The 26,995-nt window shown below is 33.5% G+C and overlaps 1 protein-coding gene across 3 annotated transcripts in view; it reads left to right on the top strand.

The window, feature by feature from the left end:
• The window catches only part of LOC129252933 (very low-density lipoprotein receptor-like), a 230,684-nt gene that overhangs the window by 184,071 nt on the left and 19,618 nt on the right, over positions 1-26,995 (top strand). For all 3 annotated transcript variants that reach the window (XM_054891123.1, XM_054891122.1, XM_054891121.1), the window contains 2 exons: positions 10,175-10,302; positions 10,477-10,626. In XM_054891123.1, coding sequence (XP_054747098.1) covers positions 10,175-10,302; positions 10,477-10,626 — 278 coding nt within the window. The remainder of the gene's footprint in view (positions 1-10,174; positions 10,303-10,476; positions 10,627-26,995) is intronic.

Below are 26,995 nucleotides of genomic sequence, written 5' to 3'. Positions count from 1 at the left end.
AATTGTCTATGAAGTCGAAATAAGTCTAGAAATAATTTCAAAATCTTTTTCCAATATGTCCAGCCTAGGCCGTAGCAAAATTTAAATTATGAAAAGTCAGCATCAACGAACATTTTTCAGAGGTAGAGATCAGTCTTTTGAGATTATAATTATTACTGTTATTTACTGCTCCAGGGAGCAACAGGTTTACTTAAAAACTAGTCAACTTTCTTAATTTTTGGGTTCGTATTCAAATTATGGAGTAAATTTCATATTAAAAATGAAAGTGTGGTGCCAGAGGTTAGAAATTTTTATAATAATAATATTTTCATGGTACAGATATCATTAATACCAACTTTGGGAACAAATTAAATTTCTAGACTTCACCAATAGTTTATTTTAGATTCATTTTTAGTGACCCAACAACAACGATTATAATTCAAAGTTTAAAAATACTAACTGCAAAACAATGTTGGAATATATTTTTTTTTATATTCCTCTAATAGTGAAAAGAAGGAGCGAAAAAATTATGAAAACAAAAATTTGAAACATAAATATTTGAAACTATTTACGTAAACTTTATTCACACGTATAGTAATTGCAAAATTTCAAAACTGTTGTGTAGTTCATAGTAGAGACCTCGACTTTGCTCATTCCCGCATTCTCGAAGGGGCCGGGAAAATGAGCAACGAGTGCCTGCTCGTTAATCGAAAATTTGTTTCGCTAGGTGTCATGCCCTTTCTTCCATACAAAGTGCAGGCTCAAATTATTTTATGCGGAGGAAAAACCTAGCAACATCAACAAAAAAATGCCAAAATTCAGCGGTATTTTGTTGTTACTTGAAACTTGCACTTTGTTATACTAAAATTCAATGAGCTATAAAAACTGTGGAAAAATACACATGCACAAGCGAGAGGAGGTGGATAGCACTGAACATTTTCTCTGTGAGTGTCCTGCAATAGCTAGAGCAAGACTACGCAGTTTAGATTCCGATGTCATGAGAATGTGCAATATTCGTTCTCTCACGCTGGAGGACACTTTCACATTGGCCAAAGAATATGGGAAATTCTCACAAGTCTAGCTATCTCTGGCTCTGTCTCTATTATATCTTATCTCTTTCCATCTGTAACTTATCTCCTTTCCTCCTTGACTATCTACCCTTTTATGTTCCAGAGCTTCGGCAACAATATAAAAAGTCGAGTGCTTTGAGTTACCAATTTTTTCGGTGCTTCTTGACTCGACTTTTTCAAATTTCAATTTCAATGCACAAGCAAATGTTATATGTATGGAGATAATAATTTTCATTTGTTTTTCATTTTCAATTTTGGTTTTTCAAAGTTCTTAAAAAAAAGTATAATCATTTTCATAAATATGTATTTTTTCTTTATTTATATTTTGCTGTTTTTTTTTTTTAATTTTTAGTTTTCAAAAAGTTTCTTTTGACATTAAAAACGTTAGAATCAATTACCTCTTGAAAAATATATATATCACCAATCAAGCGTAAATAACACTACTGAAAAATCCTGAAAAATGTTTTCGTTCCTAAATTATTTTTAAGCAATTGCCTATTAGAAAACACACGTATAATACAAGGCTGGGGCCATTTTTTTTTTGTTTTTGCAGGCAATGAAAAATTTTTGTTCGAAATTTGTCTTGATTTTTATTAATTATTAATTTTTTAGCAAATGCTACGTGTTGAGACTTACAATGCGCCTACCGTAATTCAGAAACAAACCTCCATTCATCGTTTTCTGGTTTAACTTTAGTTTATTTTAACTCGGCAATCTGCATCCTTGTTCGAACACACCAATTCGCGCTCATTTGCTGCATATTTTCAAGCAATAATTTGTATTTTCTTTTTTGTTTTAAATTTTTGCAAATTATTGTCACAGTTTATAACTTTTCGATGAAGTGCTCCGTGATGTAAAAAGTCATAGTAAAACAACAAAAACATAAATAAATATTGCACTATAGTGCATTTAAATAACAAAAATGACAAGACAGCAATATATTACGCAACAAGCGACAACCGCAGCCTAAAAGTGTGCCAAGCAAATATTTATTCATGCGGAAAATTGTCAAAAATAGCAAAATTCGACGGCAAGCGACATAGTTATTGTTTGGTATGCGGTAGAGGAAGGAAGCGCAAAGGGTGAGAGTTATGAAAAGTGTGAGAGTATGAAATATACATACATGCATATGTGTAAATGTTAGCAAGTGTAAGTGAGAATGTACGATTCGCTCGGCAAGGCATGCATTGGCACTTGGATTTATTGAACGGCTGAAGCAAGCAAAGCTTACTTTTGAGCCAACGCAGAGAGGCGTAGAGCTGGCAGAAGTAGTTGAAAACAGCGAACAAATAGGAAAAACTGTTTTACTAATATATATTTATTAGCAAAATACAGTGCAATCAACTAAGTAAGTGCAACAATGCAACTGACGTCGCACAGCATAAAATATTCAAATTCTGCTATGTGCAAGTTGTGTGAAGGCAAACGTTCCTTTTTTATTTTTATATTTCTTGTTTTTAATTTTTATTTTATTTTTTTTATTTTGTCCTTTTGTGTTACTTCACTTCAATTTTCCGCTCTATCACTGCTTAAGCGCGCTTTATTCTTTTTCTAACTCAGCCACCTAAAATTCGCTCGTGCATGCGAGATGCTTCAAAAAATTGTGCAACAAACAGGAAATTGTGTGCCTCTCTGCGTCATGCCGCCGTCACTTGAATGCATCTGCTCTTGAAACTTTTACGCCACCGTCGCCGCAATCGCTTAGGCACTTAAGTGCCTTATTGCGGCATGCAATTTGTCGCCAAGCATTGGCGTACTTACATATGTACATATATATGTGTGTAATATGCAATGAAAAAACGTTTAAAAACAAAATTAGATGAAGGAATATTTGAGAATATGGAAACTTTTCTAATTTATTTTTAAATGCAATTCTTTATAAAAAGTGCAATTTTGCTTCATTACCCATTCTAGGGTTACCGGGCACGTCGTGCTAGATACCTAAGGGTTTAGGTAATTTCTGATTAATTTGGTCATATGACATATTGTTCAGAACCTAAGTGTTTTCGAGATATTTTCGGGTTTCAAGATTACTTAAAGACTATTTTTTTTTTTTGCTTGTACGTCTACCTTGCTTTTAATGCTTACTCCGCTATCCAATTTGTTTTTGTCTATTTTTCATTCAAGGCTATATCAATTTTTAAAAATCATCTATAAAATTGAAGTCCTGAAAATCCATGAAACAACAATTAAGGGTGATGTAAGATGTCTAGCCAAAATTAAGAAACACTCTTTGCTAATAGCGGTCGCTTCTCAGCACGCACTGGCAAACCTCCAAATGTATTTCTGCCATGAAAAAGCTCCACATAAAAATGTCTGCCGTTCGGCTTGAAACTGTAGGTCCCTCCATTTATGGAACAGCATCAAGACCCACGCTTCAAATAGGAGGAAGAGCTTGGCCGAACACTCAATAAAGGGTGTAAGCGCCAACGATATGTTTATATAAAGAAGTGCAATTTTCACCCTATGTCGGCCATCCCGAGCTACTTAACAAATCCATGATGATGGAAAAGAAACTTCTTATCTCAGAGCAAATTCTCAAAGAAAACTACTCCAAGCCATAGAAATAAAAACTTTTGCTAAAAAGTTAGCATACAATATTGGGATACCTATGGCCATAAGCAAACTAATAATGAAGAGATGAAGAGAGATGAAGGCACATGCCGAACAGCCAGAGTACTGACTGCTTAGCCTTTCAAGAGAGGATATCTCGACGGTCGTGGCTGTATAACCGGGCATTAGCTACTTGGCAGGCATTCCTTAAGGTTAGGAATTTTCTCCCATGAACATTGTAGAAGTTGTAGCACTGAGAAAGAGGAAGAAACGCTTAGCACTTAGCTAAAATCAGAGCAGGTTTTCTAGATAGAACATTTTTCATGAAAAGAAAAACATTGAAAAAATTAAAGCCGGCTGCTTAGTCAAAAGCACGCTTTTATGGCAAAACCTATAGCTCAGATACTTGCGTATACCTCATTGTCCGATACTCGCATAACACACGAGCTAACGAAGCTGCATTTAAGTTTCCTAATTTTCAAACTGTTACTGCAAAATGCCTGTGAAATAGGCTTGGACCAACAAAATGAAATTTTAAGCAAAACAGACGCTTTGCATGTTCAAACACGCGCTTATGGACGAAATTCAACGTTGCCCTTTCAAAGGGACATAGAATTAAGCAAGGAGTCCCTCAGGGACTTATATCGTTACAGAAGAATTACTGTGTCCAGTATATTCTGACAGCTGCAGCTACACAAGTTCCAGAAAAAGGCACACGATCTTTCACCCCAGCAAAACAAATTTCGGTGCGAAAGAGCAAAGGAGTTGTTGCACTAGCACGAACGTGGCGAGATTCCTAACATTGTGTTTTCTGATGAAAAAAATTTCCCAATTGAGCAGTTCATACAACTCAAAACGATCGTGATTACTTGACCGAACGCTCATACGAGAATTTGAGCCTACGTATGGCCACTCGAAGCAATTTCCCATCGCAAGTAATAGTTTGGGCCGCAGTGACCGCTGATGGGCGCTCTCCAATCGTTTTTATCGAGCCTGTTGTCAAAGTGAGTGCGACTTATTATCGGGAAAATGTTTTAGAAGCTGCTTTAGAGCCGTGGACATGCAAACATTTCGGGCGTAGACCATGGACGTTAAAACAGGACTCGGCACCGTCTCATAAAGCTCGTGTGAACCAAGAATGGTTAAAAAATCATGATCCACACTCCATTTCGTCCACACAATGGCTTTCGAATTCGCCAGACGCAAATCCGATGGACTATTCCATCTGGTCCATTTTGGAGAGCAAAGTGAGGACTAAAAAATATGCCAGTATGGATGCGCTGGAAAAAGCGATTATACGAGAAAGGGCCAAAATACCTCAAGATCACATTCGTGCAGCATCCAACTCATTTTTTGACCGTTTGAAGGCTATAGTCAAGGCAAAAGGTGGTCATATCGAGCTAAAGTGAATATACAATATGTTAGAATTGTAATCATTTTTAAACAATTTTGTCTTTGAGATACCTAGTTTGGTGGGAAGCTCTTCAGAAGATCTATAATATCACTAAATTGGTGAGGGTGCAAAGGACTGCATATACTGACATGACCAGAGCATGTAGAACTGACTCCAGTGCTGCCCTAAATGTCGTTTTTCACTTACTTCCCATCGACTTTTACATTGTTTCCATGGCTGCTCAAAGTGCAATCAGATTCAAGGAAGTTGGCCTCTGCAGGCAATCTCTCCACAGAACTTTTTGAGTTCTACTTCTATTATACTGGAGCCTTAGGATTTTTGAAATACCATACGAAGAAATGGAGCTCCATTTGAGCTGTACTTTCCTGAGAAATAAGTTTTGTGATTCCGCTTTAACAACAGCCAAGAGGATGCCGATTACCGGGAGGGAGATCTCTGAAACCAATTCTGTCGACCTCGTTCTGGCAGGCTCATCAGCAATTCTATTTCCGTTTAAGTTCCTATGTCCTGGAACCCAGATCAGAGAAATATTTCCTGCACACCCAGGAGATTTGATGACCTCCTTACAGGAGTTGACTAATTTGGATCTGCATCCTTGCTTCGTCAGTGCTTTAACCGTAGCTTGATTACCGGGAAAATGTTAATATCTGCCTTAAGCATTCTGCATGCCAGTAGGATCCCAAAGTCTTCTGCCTGAAAAACATTAGCAGTATTCGGTAGTTTTGAGGAAATATTGTAGATAAATTGGCTGATTTAGGGAAAACATCTGCCTCGTCTCCCGATTCCAACTTGGAGCTGTCAGGGAAGACAGGGGTAACGTCCTCGGTACAGATTTTTCCCTCGTTCCAATCCTGCCTGTTCGGAACGATTGCCCAATCCACAAATTGGAATTTATTACCATTTGAACATAACCTACTCCGTAACCCTTTCGTGCCCTTATCGTCCTTAAGAATCTAATACGACTTTCCCTCTCTGTAGCCGGAGCTGACCGGAGATATATTTGACCAAGGACTGTCACTTCAGCAGCATTCTCCGTACATGTATGGGGAATGTTTATGCTGCTACAACAACAACAACAACTTTCCCTCTCTCAGTAAAGTTTGTGCGCTGTAAATTTTGGTAACGCTAAAATTCGCTCGAAGTAAGCTTTCAGATAAGTTAGGTTGCTATAACTTCCGACGAAAATAAACAATAGAAGAAAGGCGAGCACACGAAATTACGCACTTCACCGCATTTGCTTAAAATCTTAAAACAGTTAATGCCGACTATAATCAAAATTCAACGCCTCGAAATATGCTTGCAATCGTACGTTAGCAGCACATCGAAGGTCACATATCGCACCAGCTGCCAGCTGGCCTCTCACCTGCTCCAACGGTGTATGTGTAAATCGTTGTGTGTGTGGGAGATTTTTTAAACTTTTTATTGGGGTTTTTTGCTGAACATTATCCTTGCTCAGGACTCTTATTATTGCCGGCTGCGTGGCCGTTTGTCATGTTTTATGCGTGCTTGTGTACTCTCGGCCTTTTTGTTTTTATTTTTTTATTTTTGTTTTCATTTGCATTTTTTTTATTTGCTCACTGTAAATTCGTATTTTATATCTTTTTCATTTTTGCTTTTTTTGCGGCTATTAAATTGGATTATTGTGGTTTAAAATGTGCTGCACTCGAAAATTTACGAGCATTTACCAAGTGGCAAGGCAGCGGAAAGCGCAAGAGCACGCATACAAATATCCACCACATACATGTGTGCGTGTGTGAAATAATGAATATAACCGCAAAAATACATTTATTCTGAGTACGAATATAAATTTGTGTGTAGGGCATATTTCTTTATATACAAATAAATAAGTACCTAATGAATGGCTGTTGAAGTAATTTATTCGTACATAAAAGTATAGCTATGTATGTATGTGTATATGTATGTATATGTGAGTCCATTGCGTACTACTTATCCGTATGCCCCCGAAAAACACCCCTACGCCTCTACTCTACCAGCCGCAATTGGTGCTTCCGCAGCTCATTCATTAAATCCGCTTTCATTCATTCTCGCTTTACTTTTGGTTGATCTGCGAAGTGGAATAACTTTTTTCCGTCTTACCATTTTTGTTTGCTATTGTTGTTGTTTTTGTTACTTAAATGCATAAATTATGAACACAAATAAAGATATTTCATTATTATCCCTGTCATTTGGTTCGCATTTTAATTAAAGTTTTACAAATTTCTGTGGTTGTTAAAAAGTTTGCCCAAAAAAAATAAGTTCAGTGCTTTGCATTCAAAAGTACTTATTTTTCATGGCTACAAGGCCACTTAGTGGGCAAAAATATTGCTGAAACTTTTTTCGGTATTAGTAGTACTAAACGCATATATTATATATATATAATTGGCGCCTACACCCTTTTTGGGTGTTTGGTCGAGCTCCTCCTCCTATTTGTGGTGTGCGTCTTGATGTTGTTCCACAAATGAAGGTACCTACAGTTTCAAGCCGAACGGCAGATATTATTTATTAGGAGCTTTTTCGTGGCAGAAATACACTCGGAGGTTTGCCATTACCTGCCGAGGAGCGACCGCTATTAGAAAAAACTGTTTCTTAATTTTTTGATCTTTCACCGAGATTCGAACCGACGTTCTCTCTGTGAATTCCGAATGGTAGTCACGCACCAACCCATTCGACTACGGCGGCCGCCGCTGCATGTACATATTTACAATATACATAACATACATATATTTCTATGGCCCCGTTAAGCAGCAAAGGACCGTGGTTTCCAAAATATGGTTTATGATTTAAGATGAGCGGCTGTATAGATCTCTGCAACCAGTCCTGGTACTGGCGCTGCCAGTTAACCTCCAAGCAGGCGTCAACATCAGCATTGCCTCTGTGTCGAAGGTGAAGTTATTAGCGTTGAGTTAATGCTCATAAGAAATAGGTTGAAATGTTGATTTTAGTCGCCTCTTAGTGTGCCCTCACTCAGTTTCGTGGTAAATTTCGCTTGTTAACAATGAAGTGGGGAGCTAAGGAAAACCGCATTGCAGTGATTGCATTAGAGAAGTGTGATAAAAGTGCAAGTGAGATTTAAAAATTGCTGAAAAAACTTAATATTTCGAGAATGTTTGTTTGCTGCATAAGCAATTGTTTTCCCCAAACGTCTGAAGTGACAGACAGAAAAATAAGCGATCGTCCTTGCGTAGTTCGAACCAGTGCAGCCATGAAACCCGTTCAAGAAAGAATTCGCTGAAATCCCCTTGGAAAGCAAAAAATCTTGTCCAAGAAAGTGAATGTATTGACCCTATTCATGTCAAGACTAACTAGAGATGATCTCCACATTAAAGCCTATCGTGGCTCAACTGGTCATCTTCTGACAACGTGCTTGAAAAGAAGAAGGAAAGTTATACTCGACAGATGCAAGCAGCTTCTTCGGTGGCACGCGGTCAACAGCCACGGCCAGATGACAAAATTTTCACTGTTGAACAAGTTTTTAACAAGCAAAATGACAAAATCTATACTAAAACTTCTGAAGATGTAAAAAAATGTTGCTCTAAGGGTTCAGCATTGCCAACATCCAGCCTCCGAAATGTTGGGGAGTGTCTTGTAAAGGCATTACGTTAAGGTTAAGACCGGGGCAAAAGCGTACCAGGAGGATGTTTTAGAAAGCGTGGAGAAGCAGTAAAAGTAGTAGCCTGGTCAAATACTCATTTTTTTATAGATATTTTAAGCAATTTTTTTTTTTTTTGAAGAAAACAAAATGCGATTGTTTTGATTTTAAAGTATGTTAGTATTGACATCAAATACTGTACAAACACAATTTGTTTTTTTGACATATTTTCTTTAGTAGTGTGGCACCAAAGTAAGCGTCTAAAAAGAAGATAGGTGGCTTGTTAACAGGATTTTGGCTCTTCAGGACATCTGAAACGAAAAATATAAAATGATTATTATTCTGTAGGCTTGTCATTCTGGCAGGTGTGACAATGAGAACTATTTTTTTTTTTGAAAAAATACCAAAGTGGCGGACTTTTGAAAACATGCCTTTTTTCAAGTTTTTCAGTTTAACTTTTAGTATTATAACTAAACTAAAAGTATTATAATTTCATATCTATAACAGGCTTAATATGTAACAGAACTTATGGCAGTACTAAGTACTCTTCTTCACTAAATAAGAAAATAGTGATTACTTTGCGCCATCTTGTATTAATTTAAAGAAAGGATAAAGTATTGGAACGTAGATCATCATGGGGCCTAAATGGCTTTTACGGATTCAAATGGATTTCCAATACATTAATTAAAAGCCAATTCCATTTCAAATGAAATTTTATGAAATTGAATTTTATTTCTTTCTAAGATCACTTTCGAGAAGCTCTGTTAAAACTTTTGCAGAAATTGAGCTTTTTTACAATTTATTGTGTATCCTATATATGAAGAACCCTACAGTGCCTACTTCAGCAGTTTGTTTATAAGAGATACACGACATTTTTGTTTATATAGAGGAAATGCGCCAGAGTGCCAGAAAAAAAAAATATTTAAAAAATCAATTCGATTTTTTAGGCACTTTATTATACCCAAATCTAGTGGACAATAAAGTTGCATACTCGAAATTTTTCTATATGTTTGAAGTTCTTTTATATAGAAGAAAATACTCCACATCTCAGCGGAAAAAAATTCAAAAACTCAACTATTATTGAATAATCTATAAAAATGCATATCCAGTTTGTTAAATTTTGTATTAATTTTGTACAAAGTATTGAGCTTTTATATATATAATTTTTGTTGTAAATGCACTATATTTTTATAGAAAAAACATTTTTTAATTAAATACAAAAAAAATTGTTAAAACTTGGTTAATGGCCCCGCTCTTTTTATAGTATTTTAAACACTGGTTTATTGGTCTACTTGGTTGAACTCACTCATTATTTTAATTTAATTCTTTGCTTCTCTTACATAAAATACGCGCTAAGCTTCCGAAGCAAAATATTTTTATTTTTGTTGGTCATGTTTCCGGTGCTGGTTGAATGTTGCTTCTGTTCACCATCGTTCATCGCCATAATTTTCATAAATCCAACTAACTTTTTTAGCTGTTGTAGCTTACCGCTGCTCTAGTCTGATTTTCTATTAATTTGATTTTTGTTTTTCTTTTCTTTCTTCTTCTTTCTCCCCATTCTATTCACAGTGGACAAACATCCAGCCGGCAATGCGACAAATGCCGATGGCACCATCATCTCACCGCAAACTGATTCTGGTTACTTAGCATTAGCGATAATCGGTTCACTAGTCGGCTTTGGACTGGTGACAGGTGTGGTAAGTGCGAACAAGTAAATAAGCTGCGCTCTCCTTTTGGATTTTATTTGGCTTAGCCAACAACAAAACGCTTGCAATTATGCTAACAATGTATTTCTCTTTCTCTCTCTCTCTCTCTCTCTCTCTCTCTCTCTCTTTCTTTCTCTCTGCCTGTTCCTCTTTCTCATTCTGCAGATACTTTGGGTCGTTTATCGTCATTGCAGCAGGCGTCCCACCTCAATAAATTTTGAAAATCCGGTGTATCGCAAAACCACCGAGGAACAATTCAGTTTGGAAAAGAATAATCTGCCGGCGCGCATGTATCCCAGCACGGTGGACGAAGAGGTAAGCGCGCCATGCATTAATAATTTCAATTATATGAAATTTTGAATTGAATTTGCAAAAATATGCAAACAACAACAACCAACTAACTAATAGAACTACTACTAATACAAACTAACTAATTGCATATAAAATAAAATTAATTAACTAATATTTCTATAATAAAATCCATAATTAACTAGTTAGTGAATTAAGTTTGCAAATAACATTTAAGTTAACGGATTTAGCATTAGTTTGTAAAAAAACAACAAAAACGAGGTAAAGTTAGCGTTTAAATAAAAAACCATATAAAAACACTTAGCATTAATAAGAAGTAAGAAAACGGGTTATTAAGCTTATTTATATACATACATATATTATTTCCGAGCACTGCTCCTTAGCATATAAATTATGAAAATAATAAAAATTATTTGGTTTTAAAATATTTCCAATTCCTGATTTTCGTAATGTAAATACTTACCACACACTTAAGTCATATGGCTACTAAGTACAACTTGAAAAATACTGATTGCAATTAAGTGTGTAAATATTTGTATGAAATTAGTGCAAGAACAAAAATTAGAAACATCCTTAACCAACAACAAGCAACATACAGCTAATTGACACCTAATGGATTTTTGTCTATTTCTAGCTGCATTTTTCGCAGAGAAGACTGTTCGCGCAGTATTGAAAATTTTCCGAAATGAGTGTTAAAAAATACGTTCGCGTGCAAAAGTATTAAAAAAAGATTAAAAAAATTAATAAATATTAAAATCATTTTTTTAAAGTAAACACAAAATTTAATACAAATTAGTTTATGTATATAGTTTTTTATTATTAAAGTAAAAAAAAATGTAAAACATTTTTAAAATATTCGTCATAGTTAAAAAAAAACATTCTTCATAATTAAAAATTGATTTCTTTTTTGTTTTGAAGATATTTTAAAGATGTTTTCAACTTAAACTTTTTAAATATTTTTTTAAATTTTTTTTTTTATTTTCACATATCTTTAGTATTAAAATAAATAAAATTTCAAGACATTTTTAATATATTCGTCATAGTTAAAAATCATTCTTCCTAATTAAAAAAATGTTTTGTATTGCTGAAAATGGTTTTTATTTTTAAAACAAATTTTTTTGAAGATTTAAAACAACTTTAAATTAAATTTTTTTTTTTTTGAAGAACTCTTACAGATATTTTTAACATTATTCATACTTAAAAAAAAATTATCGTTTCAAAATTGTTTTTATTGTTATAACAAGATTTTTTTTTTGGTTTCTAAAGATTTTTTAAAGAAATTTTCAACATTCTTCATAAGTAAAAAAAAAAATATTATGTCAAAATTGTTTTTATTGTTGAAAAAAAAGATTTATTGTTTCAAAATTTTTTTTATTGTTAAAAAATTTTTTTTTTAATCATTACTGGTTTTTTTTTTTCTATATTTCAATAGAATTCAAAGTCGAAAACTGTTAATTTCTCTCTCTTCGAATTTTTTAATTTTTACATTCTACTTTTTACTCTGTTCACTTTCCGACAGTTCCGTTGGCTTACGCCTACTTTAATACACCTTGTGGTAGACCTTAAAAATTATATTGTATTTTTTTATCAAAATATTATTTTTAGTACGTCATATAAAATATTTATTTTGGAGCTGTTTTTAGTTCCGGAATTAATTTTAGTACTTCACATAAACTATTTCAAATTATTTATTTTTGAGTTGCTTTAGTACTGGATTTAGTTTAGGTACTTCATATCAAATATTATAAAATATTTATCTTGGAGTTGTGTTTAGTACTGGAGTTATTTTTAGTACTTCACATCGAATATTATAAACTAGTTAGTTTTGAAATTTTTTTAGTAATGGCATTATTTTAAGTACTTTATATTAGGTATTTTAAAATATTTAGTATGGAATTGTTTTTAGTACCGGAGTAATTTTCAGTTCTTCATATAAAATATTATAAAATATTTATTTTGGAGCAGTTTTTAGTTCCGCAATTAATTTTAGTACTGCACATAAACTATTTAAAATACTTATTGTTGTTGTTAGAGCTGTTTTTAGTACTGGATTTAGCTTTAGTACTTCATACAAAATATTTATTTTGGAATTTTTTTTAGTACTGGAATTATTTTGAGTACTTCATTTCAAATATTTATTTCGAAATTGTTTTTAGTACTGGAGTTATTTTTAGTACTTCATATGAAATATTATAAAATATATATTTTGGAGTTGTTTTTAGTACGAGAGTTATTTTTAGTACCTCATAAAAAATATTATAAAATATGTATTTTAAAGTTGTTTTTAGTGCTAGAAATATTTTTAGTACTTCATTTAATATATTTGTTTTGGAGTTGTTTTTAGTGCTGGAGTTATTTTTAGTACTTCATATAAAGTATTTATTTTTGGAGAGGTTTTTAGCACTGGAGTTATTTTTAGTACTTCATTTAAAATATTTATTTTGGAACTGTTTTTAGTACTCGAGCTATTTTTAGTATTGGATATAAAAATGTTTATAAAATAATTATTTGGAGTTTTTTTAGTGCTGGAGTTATTTTTAGTACTTCATATAAAATATTCATTATGTTATCTTTTATTTATTACTTATATACACATACATTTTTTTTTATTGAAAATTAATTGATTTCAAAACAACATTTTTTTATTTCGTTGATTTTCGGTATTTCAGCAACTTTATTTTACAATAAATAAATCTAAAATTATCAAGTGTATAAAATGCAGTTGAAAAATCTATAGAAAATTTTCATTGTTATAAAATTCAACATTTAAATTATTAAAGAAAAAAACTAAAAAATAGAAAATTGTATACTTATACATACACATACATAGCAGTAAAACCCCTTAAGAAACAATCCAAAATTTAGTAGATGTAAGGCATAAGATTTAATAAATGAAAAAGGCATTTAATAATATTATAATAAATATTTAACAGATATTTAGTAGTAAAATTAAATTATCCTGTAAGTATTTAGCAACTAAGCATTTAAGCATTTTAATTGAATGAAGAGGAAAAATTATAGTTAATATTTACATACAAAATATCTGCAACTAACACAGATGGCATAAGCGCAACACGAACACACACACAACAAACAAACAAGCAAACAAACAACAACAGCAACAAAACAAGGAACAAGGAAACTAAAAACAAACAAACACGCGATAAATTACATGAAAAGTAAACACGTACAAAATCACAATAACAAAAAAAGTATATATAATACAAATTTGAAAATTTTTAATTTATGAATATTTGAAATTCAGCACATTCAATCAGCTGGGTGCTAATACCTGCAAACAATCACTTGTTTGTATGTATGTACTTCGTAGTTCAAAGCAGTTTCTGGCAGTTTTTTTCGCATTATTAGAAAAGCTCTCTAATTGCTCTAATATTTATTGAATTACTAATATTTAATGAAGTTTTGCAATTTGCAATCCTGAATTCCCCAACAGGCGTTTTTACATACATACATATGTATGTATGTATGTTTGCGCATATGTATTTGAGATTTTCACGCAATGGAAGCGCATTTTTAGTTGGTTTAGCAAAATTATTATTTTTTAATTATTAATTTTTTGTTGACATACCCATTCAATCCAGCTAAGAATAAATAAGTATAGAAATAGATATTTGTCTTTTCTATCTTTACAAAAGAGGAATTTGGATTTTTTTTCGCCAAGTGGCCTCTGCCCGGGCAAGCATTTAATTTAATTATAACTCCATGATTGACAGTACTTTTTACCTGATTAGAAGTTTTTGAAGTTATGGCTATATATCGACGGTCAAGGGGACACCGATGTCTGAGATTTGGACAGTAGAAATCGGTTATGTCAGCCATTTCCTAGCAAGCTCTATATTCCTTAGCCCTGGAACACAGATAAGAGAAATGTTTCCTGCACGTTCGAGACGTTTGATCTCCTCCTTACAGGAGTTGACCAGAAGAGATCTAAACATGGCAACGACAGGGTCTTGATCGCAGCTTGACTTGAAAAGAAACTTACTCCAACATAGCCGCCTTACCACTGCCTATCTTAGTGAGCATACACTACAAGCCTTAGTCAATTTTTAAGCTTTAAACGACGAAGTGACCCAATCAGAACAAGCTTTCACACTTGCATCACATTTGCAAATATATTTTCAATTGCTATCCATTGAGTACAAGACCGAAAATGGAAAGAAGTAATAAAATATTTGGGTCATATCCCTTAAAAAAGTCCTTCTAACTAATCCTGAGAGAATGATAATCAAGTTTTTTCCCATAAGCGGAAATTTTTTCACATAAAGTTTTCATTGTGAAGTAAACAGTAGGCCAATGTTAAATGGATTTGCTTTTTAGCAATTGAGCTACATCTCACAACTGCCCTTAATACTCTTGAAGCGAATAACACCGTTTTGTTCGGCTGGGCACCAGAACATGAAGGTTATGATGCCAACGAACAGGCGGACTGTCTGACGAAATTAAGCGTTATCTCAAAATTCAACGGAATAGAACCCTTTTGCGGCCTCATGAAATCCCACATGACGGCATATAACAAAAACTGGGAAGTAAGGGAATTCACGCACCACTGTATAGAGATTCCAGGACAGAGTCAGGCTAAATAGATTATTTCCTAAAAGAGTATCGCATAAGCGCCTAAGCCTAGATGAAGGTAGCTTATGAAATCTTACTGGTTACAATACGGGACGTTGTAGTTTTTGTTATCATTTCAGGAAACTGGCATTAGTTGGAATGCATTTCTGCTATTTCTGCGAACTAGAAATGAAACTCCACAGGACATTTTCTAGAAGCACAGTAAAGTCCACCAGAGGACGCTCTGCATTATGGCTCCATAATAATATTCGTAAATAGCCGACTGCCGTAGTGGAATGAGTTGGTGCGTAAAAATTCGGCGGAGTGTAGGTCCGAATCTCCGTGCATGAGACAGCAAAAAGATGCAGACAATGGCAAACCTCTGAGTGTATTTCTGCCAGGAAAAAGCTCCTCATAGAAAGCCATTTGCCATTCGGAGTCAGCTTAAAACTGTAGACCCCTCCATTTGTGGAACAACATCACGACGCCTGCCACAAATAGGAGGAAGAGCTCGGCCAAACAACCAAAAAGTACCCGCCAATAAAAAAAAAATATTGGATTGTTAGTATTTATGTGGAAAACAGAAAAATCTTGTGTAAAACACACAAGCTGGTAAACCAGTCTAGAAGGAGATTTTTCGTCTTCGAGAACCTTGTGAAGATATACGCCATTTTTGACTTTATACCTCTTCAGTCAGTTTCCTCGCTGAAGTTGATTGCTCGGTAATAAACCGGTTCGGCTTTCAGCTGATTTCAATTCACTCTCCGAACATAAGACGTAGGCGCTTGCAAATGATTTCTAGCTTACTTAGAATATGAGACCACTTCAGAGTTCTGTTTGAATGTAACTCTATTATAACTCTATGAAAATTGTTGGTCTCAACTGAGTTCACAAGCAGGTGGTGCAAATGGGATGCATTAAGAAAGGCGCGCGCTACTTCTATCACAGACCTGCTACAAGGTAACCGACTACTTAGGCTTTCACGAAAGATGCTAGAGGGCTAATTGCATTATTAGATAAAGTTCAGTCTTATTAGAAACCAGACGGTACCAGCGTTCCTACTACAGTCAGTTCTATGTTGCCGGAGCGACCCAGATTTATATTTGGCCAAGTAGTGTAGTTTCAGCAGCTTTTTTCGTATGTTTTTGAGAATATTTATGCTGCTACAACAACAACAACAAGCAACAGAGCTAAATATTTAGACTATTAAAACAGACTTCTAATATAGATAACAGACAAGCAAAAATTGAAATTAAATGACCTTCCAATTCACCCTCAGCAAGGTTACATAGGAAAACTTTTTACTCCTATACTAAGTGGATTCAGTCGAATGATGTTGTGACACTGCAAATATGTACGCAATTTAATATAACTTTATAACCACGAATTAAAAATGTAGGTCGTGCCATTATTTCTACCCTCTTTGTTTACTATGTATTTTTTTTTTTTTTTTTTTTTTTGTAAGCCTTTAATTAATTACTTTAATTGACTGCACTCGCAATTCACACCCACCCAGAAATGCTTCCATGCATGAAATATCAACTAGCAACTGTAGCAGAATTTACAAAGTATTAAAAATTGCGAACAAATACATTTGTACCTATGTTTAATTATTTATTTGATCAATAAATTACGAAAGTGTATTCTAAGCATTGGCGCATAAAAAATATAGAACCTACACGCATGGAATCACACGCATACAAATAAGCGGAGGGAACGAACATAGAAAATGCATAGAAATTGCAAATAGCAATATAAAAAATACATACATGCATATGTAGGTAAAAAGCCAACCACGCGTTTACTACCCAACAATAAAAACATGCATACATTTATTGGAAAACATGCAGTCGCTCACATTCCGATACACACAAATAGTCAAATACAAACAGTAGCGGTGGGTGTATTTACTCAATATCTTGCAATGACTGAAAGTAAACTGAAAGAGTGCACGTTGTAGATATCTACATACATACATATCATACACACATAAATACCATGAGCGTCAAAAGTGAGTCAACACCTTTAAGGTATTTGCTTCTCCTAAGGCTATTGGGACCAAATGATCTAAAGCAAAACTTTTTCAAGTACAGCTAAACCAAAATACAGCACAATTTGCGTCTCAAAAGTGATTAATATTCGCTTCTAGTGCAACTTAGTTTGACAACGCTAGCCTTTATTAACAAATTTTAGCGCTCATATCATCAAGTTTGGCGGACCAAATAGTTCCAAATATACGCAGTCGCTTATTTGAGGCAAAGCAAGTCCATAAAGGGATGAGTACTGAACCTTGCACAGCTAAAATCTCTATCAAAATAATGCTGCTAAAAGCATGGCACATATTTGCAAACATGTTGTGTATGCTTTGCATTACAACAAAAATAAATTAGATATTTATCAGAGCCTTTGCGTTACTCATACGCCGTGTAAGCCACTTTATAATGCTGAAGGTGTTTAAATCGAGTAGTTTATCAAACTCAAACGTCAAATGCTGCCATTTTTAGTGCAGTAGCATAACGGTACTCACCATCCCGTACTAGACTTCTAATCTAACTGATATTCTGTTAACAGCCAATGCATTGATTGTGCCTTCACGACACCTTGAATGAGTAATTTAAAATGTTAAACAATTTTCGCAAAGATGTTACGCAAAAATAATGGACTTCTTTTTCCCCAAACTAGTATAATATATACCTATACAGTACATTCTCTGAAAAAAAATTTCAATTAAACTCATAAAGTTTTTTCATTGTTCACAATAAATTATCACATTGAGCAGGTAGTGGCAGGAGTGCAGCTGATTTCATTTTTTTTTTCTTATTTTTCATATTTATTTGGTCTCTAATTTGCCAGGTTTTGCTTAAATTATTCTAAAATGCAAATCTGCTTTATAGATTTTGACATTCTAGGAACAAAAGCAAAAACAAAATACATTAGATGTGTTATTTTTGCTCTACTGCTACTACCTGTTTACATGCTTTTTAAATGCAGTAAATAATGAAGGCATTATTTGTTGAATGAAAAGAGAATTCAAAACTCAATTTCCTTCTTCTTTTTTTGGTTCTCTGTCACAAATGCAGCAGCTTAAGTACAGTGGTGGTCAAAATAATGGCAGTGCGGCATATTACTAAGGCTCAACTTTTTTTAGCTACTCCATTTTTTCATCATTTTTCCAAATAAAGTTCATACTACAACAAAAACATGTAACTCGAAGTTTCAAGCCTTTTACAAAATTTAGGAAATTCAAGAAATTCTCGTTTAAATTTCAAACCTTTTAGTCAGAATTTTTTTGAAAATTTTTCTAAGCATTCTGTGTACGCAATTTTATATTTTATCTGAAATAATATTATGCCAGTTTAAAGTCACTGAAAATTCGCGTTGCTTTTGAACACAGTTTTTTATTAACGGTGTTGCATATTTGTTTCACACAAAAAAAAAAAAGACTCGAGCATTTAGTTTTATAAAAACAAAACACCAATAATATAAAAATAATTTTGTTCACTTAATAATAATTTAAAGTATTTAGTTTTTGCTATAATATGAATTAAATTTAAAAACAAATTAATGAAATAAAAAAATACAAAATTTTTCACCTAAAACAAATAAAGCGTTTAATTTTTGTTGTAATATAAAAATATTTTTATAAAAGAAAAATTCAATGAAGTTTTTTCATATAAAGCATAAATCGAGCATTTAGTTTTTGTTGTATAAGAGCTATATTTGTATTAAATAAAATAAAATGGAAATACAAAAAGAAGTTTGTCACATAAAAAAAATCGGGAATTTATTTTTTGTTGTAATACGAATTGTATTTAAAAATCAAATATAAATAAATAAAAAAATTTCCCATAAAAAAATCCAGCATTCGGTTTTTATTGTAATATGAATTGTATTTAAAACGAAAAGAAACTTAAAATAAGAACAAAATTGTTCACATAAAAAACAATCGAGCATTTAGTTTTTGTTGTAATATTATTTATATTGAAAAAAAAAATTTAATTAAATTAAAAGCAGTTTTTGTTGTGATACGAATTACATTAAAAAAATAAATAAATAAAAATAAAAATTAAAATTAAATAAAAACAATTTTTTCACATGGAACACATCGAGCATTTAGCTTTTGTTGTAATATGAACTATATTTTTATAAAATAAAAAAAATAAAAATGTTTGCAAACAAAATTAATAAAAATAGAATTAAATAGTCAGAACTTTATTTTGACCGCCACTGTACATTCCTCAAACCCACTTTATATCCATACCGCTCATACTCCTACTTTTCTAATTGATTAGTGCATCATTTGCACTCTCGCCTAATTGTCTCTGAGGCACTTGCAGTAATAGTTTGCACTCAGTTTGCACAACACACCCACTCTGTATTATTTAATAGCACACACAAACATATATAGATACAATAACAGCAGTGCGGCGCTGAATTATTAAGCGAATGCGTTGCGAGAATAATATTTTTACCACCACTACTGCAGCACCCTCACTCACACTCGTACACTCTAGGCATTAGCAAACATAACGCACAGGATGATAAAATACGCAACATTTTTTTCATTTTTCATTCCCTTCATCCAATGAAAGTTCGTGTTGATTTATGCGCGCATAAAATAGTAAATTTTCATAGCATAAAGAAAATAAATGCAAACGTCATCAATACCAAAAATAAACAATCTACAACAATAATAACTAGCTGGCATAACCACTAGCACAACAACAACAGCAATGTCACTCCACCCAGCCACCACCACCACAACCACAACCACTAGACTAGCACAGTTCACACGAAATTCATGCCGCATAATACCCAACTCTTTACATTTCACACCCATTTGCTCCACATAAGCCATTTGTTCGTTTTTTCGTGTTGCATTTTTTTTTTGTCTTCGTCTCTTCCCTCTCTCTCTCTCTCTTTGAAAATTTCATGCTGCGAGCACACTAGAAAGCAGTCTTCAGCAGAAATTGCATATAAATGATAAAAAAAGTGCATTTTCATAATATTCTCCTATGTAGAATGCGAAAATGCATTTGTGTGCGTGCGGAAATAAGGAGCATGCCAATTTTTATGTTAGACCTGACGGTTGAGCAGCTTTTTCACGTAGCGGTAAGTACTTAAAAAAAAAAAAAACGCAAACAAAAACTTACAAACTTTTAGTACAAAATTCCTTGAACAGAAATCATTCCCAAACCCTGACATTCAATGCCTGCATAAACACAAACTGTTTGTACAATTAATTCGAATTTTATGCGATAATTTGTTTTCCGTCCGTTTTTCTTTTTGTTTTTGTTTTTTTTTTTATATTGTACACGTTTTTCGTCAACCCGCTCTTCCCAACCCGACTATTTTCCTTTCGATTGTTATTTGTATTGGAATACACACCCCAGTATGCACCATTTATCTGCACCCTGCATACACATTCGTATATATGTATGTACATACATAGGCCACGAAAAGCACAATAGAAATACAAATGCACATTATTTTTCAAACGAAAAAAGTTGCACATATTTGTCTATTTTTTTTAGATGTAAGGGAATGCACAAAATTTGATTTTAAAATTTAAATTTATTATTAAAAAAAATATTATTAAATAATTTTTCATAACTATAAAAGAAGTAAAAAGCTACTATGGGTTGTGTTTTATAGAGCTTTTCGCAGATTCAATACTTCAAATAATTTCTATCGAATTTTGAACAGGCAAGATTTCAATATATGACTTCGAAGTCATTTCTTTATTGCTCTGCTTGTGTTGCTGAAAATCCCCCTGTTTGCGTTCTGATTTCTTCAATAAATGAAAAGAACGATCCCTTCAATATCCCAAACTGTATTAAAACAAATCACTGGAATCAAAGGAAACGTCATATGCAGCACCTCGTTTACTTCAACCACCCCCGAAGACCTTAGATTGCTAGCACAAAAATGTCTATGACAAAAATAAACCTCGCTTTTCCTTACTTCTCGACACCAATGCTGAGTGATATCTGTATCATCTAACTTGAGCTCTTTTCGATGTGAAGAAAATCGTATGGAAACTCGTGTTTATTATAACTTAATGCCACTTAAAACAATATTCCTACATTTCGCTTCAAAATAATTTTTTACAGCCACCTTCACCTCACTTTCGACGAACGATCTAGGCATCCATAACTTTAGTTTTAAAATTTGAAAAAAAAGAAAACCCAATAGGAGCCAGTTCCAGTTTGAAGAGAGGTTTGTAAAATTCTACGAATACCATGGCTTTTAAAGCATCTCAGGCGCACTGTGTTGCTGAAACAGTCTCTGCGCACCAAGGGGCCACGTCCTTTTTCTACGACTGTCTCGCGGGCCGGAAAAGTAGCGTAGTACTGACCATCTTAGTAGCACCTCAGGACAAGTAAACAATCAATCAATTAATAAAATGTTTCGATGTTCCAGAAAACGTTAGCTTTAATTGTCGAAACCGACTTTTCCATTTTAAATTTTCTGTGCTGGTCTTTATCCGCTTTTTATCGTATTTTACTTATTAGCGTTTCGGTTCGCCTTCCTAGCGTATTTTAGGCTGAAATTTTAGCCATTAATGAGATAGCTGTCTGGTTAGTCAAAGGCGCTACTTAATCGGTCAAGGGTCAACGTCTCTATGTTAGTTGTTTTCATCACAGATCACTGTCTCCTAGGTCGACATGCTCAACGATTGAATATACCGCATTTCGACTTTTGCAGAAGCTGGAACAATAATGGGGAGAAAGAGTCTGTCAGACATCTTCTCTGTCGCTGGCCTGCGTGACATGCCACTAGGTTTAAATACTTTCGCTCATCGTTCTTGAATGATATACAGGATCCGGAACTCGAAGTGTAACCAATTAAAAAGTCCATAAGTTTAGTTTGGAAAACTACTTTTATTCAATTCAAAGTAAAAAATGTGTGAAAATAATACAAAATTAAGAATTAATTTACTTTTGCTCGATATGACCACCTTTTGCTTTGACTATGGACCTGATACGGTCCTTAAACGAATCGCAAGCTGCCCGAATGTGACTTGCAAGTATTTTGGCCCACTCGCGGGCAATGAATTTTTTCAGCGCCTCGAAACCAGTGAATCTTTTAATTCGAACCTTGCTCTTCAACGTAAAGAGAATAATCCATCGGATTCGCATCTGCCACGGCGTCAAAGCAATCTCCAGAATACTTTCCCGATAATATTTCGTATTAACCGTTGACGCCAAGCTTGATGAAAACGATTGGAGAGCGCCCATTTAGCCAACTAACAGGCAGCTGATGCCAGTGCACTGGATTCAGCTGCGCAAGCGGTCTGAAGTTGGTTTCACTTCGAGTGCCGGACCCTTTAGATGACCTTAGGGATCATCAGCCAGATCAATGGATTTGGATTTAAAATCAAGAGCTTTAATGACGAATGGCACATCTAATTGAGTTGGTTCAAAGACCGACTGGCACTTCTTCCTACATGCAACGTCATTGAAAATATGACCCAGGTTAATAGATTGCCAGATTTAGCCATCAGGTACCTACCTATTTGGCCTCCAAAGCATACTGACAAATCTTTCTTTTCCACTTTGAATTTCTTTGTTGGCATTCCTCGTCTTTTTGCCCACTGCAACAACTCTTATTGGATCACCGGATCGTACTGATAAATCCAGTTTGCGACCAGACAGAACTTCAAAACATCTTCACCACTCTCACATCGTTGTTGCTTGTCAACAAGATTGATAGATTACCAGGTTTGCTATGTAGCCATGGTGAAAAAGAAAATTGTGAGGGGAATTTCGGCTGCCACGCCTCTTAAGGTTTCGGCAGCCGAAATCTGCACGATAATTTCACAGACAGCAACGAAGTGTCATTGGTTGATCTTTTTTCGTATATCATCAACACAATCTCAGTATTTTTAGTAAACATAACTTCGCTGGGGGCCGAATAACGGTTCGCGGTATTTTTTGATGCGCAAATGTTCATGTAAAATCTCTCCAATTGAGTCTGTAGTTTCGACTTTTAGGATTTTATTTTCGGTCACCACCCCAGAAATCTTCAGAGATACCTCTTTTTGTGGAAATAGCCGAAGCGATGAAGTGAAGTTTGTAGTCCATTGAATTCTGGTATAATAAAGTGTATATTTGAAGTGTCTGGAATTGATTCCAAATTTTGCGGCGGTCTTATGAATATTGTCCATGTAACATGGAGAACGTACAGCAGATAGCCAGGGAAAAAATTGTAAAAAATTTGTAAGCACAAAGTTATCGATATCAATAGTTCTCATGCCGCCAAAAAATACGCGTTACTAAAATTTAATATGCTACAAAACTGCTCCCTCTATCTCTTCATAGTCTGTGGGGGACCATAGCTTCATCAACAATCCTCCTCCAACTCAGTCTCTTTCTTGCCTCATTTCTACAATAACGAACGTTCATTGCTTTTAAGTCTGCTTCGTCGTCATCAAGCCATCTCTTTCTTTGTCGACCTTTCTATCTTCCTCCAGTGGAACGCAAAGTAAACACCCTTTTTTTAAATTCTTTCGTTGGGCATTCTGATGATGTAGCCAATCTTTCTAATCCGCTGCACTTTACATGACGTTTTCAAACCGAATAGGACCGTAGAAATTTCTATAATCCTGCGTGTTCCAAAATTTTCCAAATTTCCGGAGTAAGCAATTTAATATCGTGAAGGAAATTTTCTAATTTTCACGATATTTGAAATTTTAATCTTTTATGATTTCTATAGAAGAATTAACCAAAATTTCTGATTTCTAATTTTCTAAAATTTCTGATTAAGGAAATTTGTTTAATTTTCACGATATTGGAAATTTTGAACATATCGTTTTTGAGGAGAATGAATTATATTTTCACACCAAAATTATTAAAACTCAATAAGAAGTAAATAAATCTTTCAAACTTGGTAAAAAGCGCTTGTGCTATAAGCCGCGTCTCAACAGATTGTTGGTGAATTTTTTCTTGTTATTCTGCGCAAAACCATACCAATTTTTCGCTTCCGTTTTCCTTTTTTTATATTCACTCCCCTATAGAAATCATTGCAAAATTTTTCATCTACATTTCCTCTCTGCATTCCCCTTATTTTTGTCACAGTTTCAGGAATAATTGAAAGATTTTCTCTAATAGTTTTTGTCATCTATAAACAAAAAGAGTTACTCGTTAACATTTGTATATATTTTGCACTCAACTTCATATTTACCAGCACATCGAAACTATTCATTTGTGTGTATTTTAGGCGTGCCAAGTAATAATGTATTTTTTTAATTTTTTTTTTTTGGTATTCAATTTATTGTCAAGAAAACAAAAACACAAAAAAAGTAATTTTGATATGCATTTGTAGGTAGGTATGCAGTATTGCCGTATACTAAAAATATATACTATAATATTTAAGCGTTCGTAGCGTTCTTTCTGACATTTTGCAAACGGCATTTCACCATCCTTACGACCCTCTGTAAATAGTAAATACTCGGTCGTCTGTACATACTTATAAATATATACTCGTACACCTTTTCCCGTTTTGTATCTTTGTGTTCTGTGCACTTTTGTTACATATGTATCCATATCCTTGTTGTTGGTTTGTTTGTTGGATATGTGCTTGTGTATGTGCGTGTAAAATACTCATACATCTATTTGTGTCATATAAATTCTATACCTACATATTTACTCTATACATACATATGTAGCAAACTGTATATAAAAATGATTTTTATAATTTTTTTTCTTTGTGTGCCAAACCTTTTATGCAAATGACATACGTGAAAATGCAACGCCGCGCCACAAAATGACACCGTGGCTTTCAGTAAAGTTTCCGCTGTGAGTGGCTTTGCTCCTTCCACCCATACCTTTTTAGTGTAACATAAAAAATATATATTGCGAGGCATAAATAAAGAAAAGTGCAAATATTAACAGAGCGGCGAAAAAATTGTGTATATAAATAAATGTGCGTAAATAACAGAAAAATTGCAGGAACAAAAAATAATCACTTTCAGCTGCTGTGGCTGTGAGTTTTCTCTTATTAATTGGTCAGCCACACCCATCAATTCAGTGAGCTGCTGCGGAGCTGTTAACCTAAAAAACTAAACAAATAATATGAGAAATAAAAGAACGAAAAAGAAACATAAAAAAATTACGCAAATATCTCTTTATGATGACTGCGAATAAGCGGTACTCTCACTTATGTCCCTAAATCTTGGTGAACGCTGTTCTTATTTGCAGTTGACATTTTACTGATTTTTTTTTATAGTATCATCTATTTGATGCAAGTATCATAATACAAAAACAAAACACATATAGGTATGCAGAAATAATCACAAATTCTTTTTTTATGCTGTGCAAAAAATGCATGTCGATATTTAATAACAGCAACTCAGTAGATGAAATATTTCTTTTCAATAAATATAATAAAGGCTGACCAATTTAGCGGCATGGGATTTTAAATTGAAGTAAAACAAAGAATATTCAAATCGATTGGCCAATCTTTATCGTTTTTGTGGAAAACCATTCATGACTTGTATTTTTCAAAGATAATCCCTTTCAAATATTAGCTGCAACTACGCGGAAATTCGACCATCCGTAAACATAAATTTTGAGTGACTTACTGGAGGATTTCGATAGGTATCTCTTAATTAAGTTTAGTAATGTTGGCTTCCAATGCTTCAATCGAAGCTGGTTTATCCGTAAAGCAATTAGACTTTACATAGCCCCACAAATAAAAGTCCAAAGATGTGACATCACACAATCTTGATGGCCAATCAATTGTTACGAAACGAGAGATAAATTGCTTACCGAAATGATGACGCAGTAAATCCATTGCTTAACGGGTTCCATGACAAATAGCGTCGTTTTGTTGGAACCAAATATAGATCACGGGCTTCAATTTCCGGCATCCGGCATCAAAAAGACGTTGACAAAGGCGCAATAGCGTTCGCCATGCATTGTTATATTGGCGACAACCGCGTCTTTGAAGAAATACCCTTTCTAAGATCTAAAATAATTATAAAAAATATGATAAAATTGTTAATAAAATTTTAATAACTATTTTTTTTTGATTAAACTAATTGGGGAAAACAAAAATTAAAATTAAATTGAAAATTCAAGGATCTTTAAAACCTATTTGCATATCATAGCGTAAAAAGAAGAAGTAAACAGCTTGAAGATTTTTTTAAAAAGCTATTTTTGAATAAAAATAACTCAATATTTCTACTGTAAGAGCAAAAATGTGTGTCTTAAAGACTTAATTTCTTTAAAAGTTTAATTTTTAAATAGATTTTCAAAGGGTTCTGAAAGGATTGGTAAAGGATTAATTAAAAATTATTTTTCTCTTAAGAGCAAACATTTTATTAATAGAAAAATTAACTTCTAAAGTAAAAACACCCTTAGAATCTACCTTAAAATCTCAAAACAATGTCTTTCTTTTATTAGTCCAAAAAAAAGAAGATTTAAAAGAAAAGAAAAAAAAACTTTTCAAAATCCAAGGCCCCTTTCCAATCAAGACCCATCCTAAAATTTTTAATTAAAACAATTTTTAAATATTTTACGCGTTAATTATAGTCAAAACTAGGATTTAAAAGGTTTGGAAAATTTCTAAATATATATTTTTGAAATTAACTAAAACATTATTTATCTCTTTGAAGAAAAACTTCTATTAAAAAAATAACTTGTAAAATCAGAAAAGTTCTAAGAACATACCTCAAGACCTCCAAAAAATTACAGAAAATACGATCTCGTATAAATTAATGAAATCTCAGACATCGAGATAAAAATTTTGCTGCTATACCTGGATCAGACAAAATGGATCTGACTTAGAAAAAAAAACA

This window comes from Anastrepha obliqua, chromosome 1 (genome assembly GCF_027943255.1).
Source record: "Anastrepha obliqua isolate idAnaObli1 chromosome 1, idAnaObli1_1.0, whole genome shotgun sequence".
Lineage (NCBI taxonomy): Eukaryota > Metazoa > Arthropoda > Insecta > Diptera > Tephritidae > Anastrepha > Anastrepha obliqua.
This window is presented reverse-complemented; position numbering and strand designations above follow the sequence as displayed.